Here is a 3292-nt window from a genome sequence, read left to right on the forward strand (position 1 = left end):
GGCCGGGTAGCTCAGTTGATTAGAGCATCATTCTGATATGCCAAGATTGCAGGTTCGATCCCCAGTCAGGGTACATATAAGAAGCAACCAGTGAATGCATAAATAAGTAGAGCAACAAATCAATGTTTCTTCCTTTCTCTCTTTTGACAGAGATTTATATAGCACATGATGGCAGCAGGTTACTGTATATGTATATATATATGTATATATATAGTAATTTTCTTGTGTCTTTGTCATCTTCTCTGATAAATATGCACTGTGGTATTCATGCTAAAGCCTACTCTTTTTTTCTTTTAATTTTTATTTATAGCTTTTAGAGAGAAAGATACAGAGGATGGGGGGAGAGAGAGAGAGAGAGAGAAATTTGTTGTTCTACTTATTTACACATTCACTAATTGATTCTTGTATGTTCCCTGACCGGAATCGAACTCATAACTTTGGCACATTGGATGATGCTCTAACCAACTGAGCTACCCAGCCAGGGCCATGCAATCCTACTCTTACCCCTTCCTGTTTCTCTCTCTCCAGTGACTGCTGGCGTATCAGCCTTGGAAGTATACACCCCAAAAGAAATCTACGTGGCCAATGGGACACAAGGGAAGCTGCCGTGCAAGTTCAAGTCTGCGAACACCACCAGCAGGTTGACCACAATCTCCTGGAGCTTCCAGCCAGAGGGATCCCACACCACCGTGTCGGTAGGAGTGCCTGCCTGCCTGCTCTTGGCTAGTCCCCCCGAAGAGGGTTCCCCACCCCTGCAGTGTGTTCAGTGAGCCCTTCTGACCCATCCCTCCCAAACCCAGTGAGGCTGTCGTCTGGCACAGACTTCAGGGCGCTTCTCTTGCTTCCGGCTCTCCAGGAAAAAACCAGTTCAGTTTCTCTTAAACGCAGCTTGTTTTCTCGTGTTTGTGTGTCACGGTCACCTGCCATCCCTCCCGTCTCCTCCACCATCACTCCCATCTCCTCCACCATCACATCCCATTTTGAAATGTATCTTTTCCACAACGCAGCCCCTGATTTACCTTGTTGACTCCATTCACAATTCATCCTGCATCTGTTCAGCTGCCATTTGCTTCACTTTTATTTGTATTTCTTTTAAGTATTTACGCACGCACGCACGCACGCACGCACACACGTCCATCCGTTCCAGTGATAGTCTTTGGGAGCTCTCCGTGCAGCGAGTCTGTGAGGTGTTCAGAAATGGGGGATAGCAGCCTGTGCTCTTGCCCGGGAGCAATTAGGAGTAAGACTGTCGATGAATCACCCTGAGGAGGTGGCAGAACAGAAGTACAGGCCGTGGGGTTGAAAGGAAGGTTAGTCAAGAACCAGATGAGTGCTGGTTAGGCTGGGTGCTTGTGAACCAGGGCCCCACGCTCTGCCTCTCGTCTGTGAAGTGGAGACTGTAGAACTTCCACAGGGAGTGCTAGGAGGATGGCCCGGGGCGAAGACCTTTATCTCCAGCGGGTCACTGAGTGCTGAGCCTCACTTCCTCCTCTGTGACTCTCTGCCGGACCTGTTATCAGCTGTGACCTTGAGGAAATGGCTTGAGTCTCCCTTTTATGTATAAAACTATGCGTGGTTGTCACTGTGGTTGTCCCTGTATCGCGGGGATGTCAAGAGGAGGAGAGAAGACACACAAGTGTGTTTTTCAGCAGAAACCAAATCCCTGTCTGGCTTAGATTCCGTGACATTTGCAATGGGACGTGTTTCTTTCCCTTTGAAGTCTTTGCGAAAAGCCCGCACAGCACACCCGCGTGCGCAGCGTGGAGAACGCCTGCCTTTGGGAAGCGCTCACGTGTCCTCTTTCTCTAATTGCAGTTTTTCCACTACTCCCAAGGGCAAGTGTACATCGGGGACTACCCGCCCTTCAAGGACAGAATCACCTGGGCTGGGGACCTCGACAAGAAAGACGCATCGATCAACATAGAAAATATACAGTTCATCCATAACGGCACCTACATCTGTGACGTCAAAAACCCTCCCGACATCGTCGTCTACCCGGGATACATCCGCCTCTATGTTGTAGAGAAAGGTACCTCCGGAGTATCTGGGCAGCAAAGGCGCCGTCCCGTGTCGCGTGTTGAGTGGCAAACGAGAGTACGTTGTGGGGTGTGTGTGCCGGGAGCGACCTGCCAGTGGCTATGTGCCCTGTTTCTGGGAACCTGAGGGTGGGCACTGCTGCCCACATGCGGGGTGAGCAGCTGGTCTCTCCTTGTGTACATCTGCCGTCCGAAGCCCAGTGGCCCAGGTTCAGGAAGATCACTTTTTCATGTGAATTAGAAGTAAGACCAAATTCACGATGCTCGATGGGCTGAGCCTGGGGAAGAAGGAGGCCAGTACTGTCTCAGTATTCTCCAAGAGAAAGTGTTAGCGTTTGTGCAGACAATACAGCGGTTTCTTCCATTTTTGGAGAAGTAGCAGGAAATGCAGGTTCTGGTGTCTCCCACGACGTCTGCTTTGTGGGTGAGTAGATGGAGGTAAAGCCACATCCCAGTTTTGCTTGAATCCTAGCGCATTGAGAAGGATTGTGTGTGCAGAAAGGCTGAGTTCTGTATCTCATTTTCTATCCGCTACTCTTTGCATGTCATTACTTAGATACTAGGATCTCATAATTTGGATAATAATAGAGGGTACGATAACTTGCTTCTTAGTTGAATAAAACTCCATTTCTTCTCTTTGTCACAATGGACCTTAACACTGTTTTGTTCTTTCTCTCCAGAGGTGTTGCCCATGTTTCCGGTGTGGGTGGTGGTGGGTATCGTGACCGCTGTGATTTGTGGGTCTCACCCTCCTCATCAGCATGATTCTGGCTGTCCTCTACAGAAGGAGAAGCTCGAAGCGGGATTACACCGGGTGAGAAACTGCTTCCGGGGAGGGGAGAGGGTAGGGACCAGGGTTTATAAAAACGTCTGTATTTTTTATGGAGAAAAGAATTGGGAAGAGTTTGCTACTAGTACAGTTTGCTTTAATGCCAGAGTCAGGCAGTCTGCTTAGGTGACTGCTGGTCAGTGTGGGATTGGACACAAATCCCTGTTTCCCAGTTTCTTCCCCAGATTTGGTGCAGCCAGCGGCTCAGCGGTCCAGGCTCTGTTTAAGTACCAGCCACTCTGCCAGTGGCATTATTAAGCCACAGACATCACTTACCCAGTTTCAGAGTTTAATTTTTATCTCTTGGCAATAATCTCATCAGGTGCTTCTTTTCAGTTAGGCAGCTATAAAACAAATCAAGAAGAGTTGTGCTAATAAATGACCCCTCCACCCCCATGGGATGGCACAGGGCTTCCTTTTTTATAGT

At 48.8% G+C, this 3292-nt stretch overlaps 1 protein-coding gene across 1 annotated transcript; it reads left to right on the plus strand.

Annotated features, from left to right (window-relative positions):
* Positions 1–478: 478 nt before the first annotated feature.
* Positions 479–2895, plus strand: LOC102426912 (myelin protein zero-like protein 1; the record flags this gene model as incomplete). The annotated part of the gene is given in 4 exon segments (XM_023749399.1): positions 479–695; positions 1816–2029; positions 2717–2772; positions 2774–2895. Coding segments are annotated over 4 exon segments (568 nt in total), but the record flags the coding sequence as incomplete, so codon positions are not given.
* Positions 2896–3292: the final 397 nt, after the last annotated feature.

Source organism: Myotis lucifugus, unplaced genomic scaffold (assembly GCF_000147115.1).
Source record: "Myotis lucifugus unplaced genomic scaffold, Myoluc2.0 scaffold_7894, whole genome shotgun sequence".
In the NCBI taxonomy this organism is placed as follows: Eukaryota; Metazoa; Chordata; class Mammalia; order Chiroptera; family Vespertilionidae; genus Myotis; species Myotis lucifugus.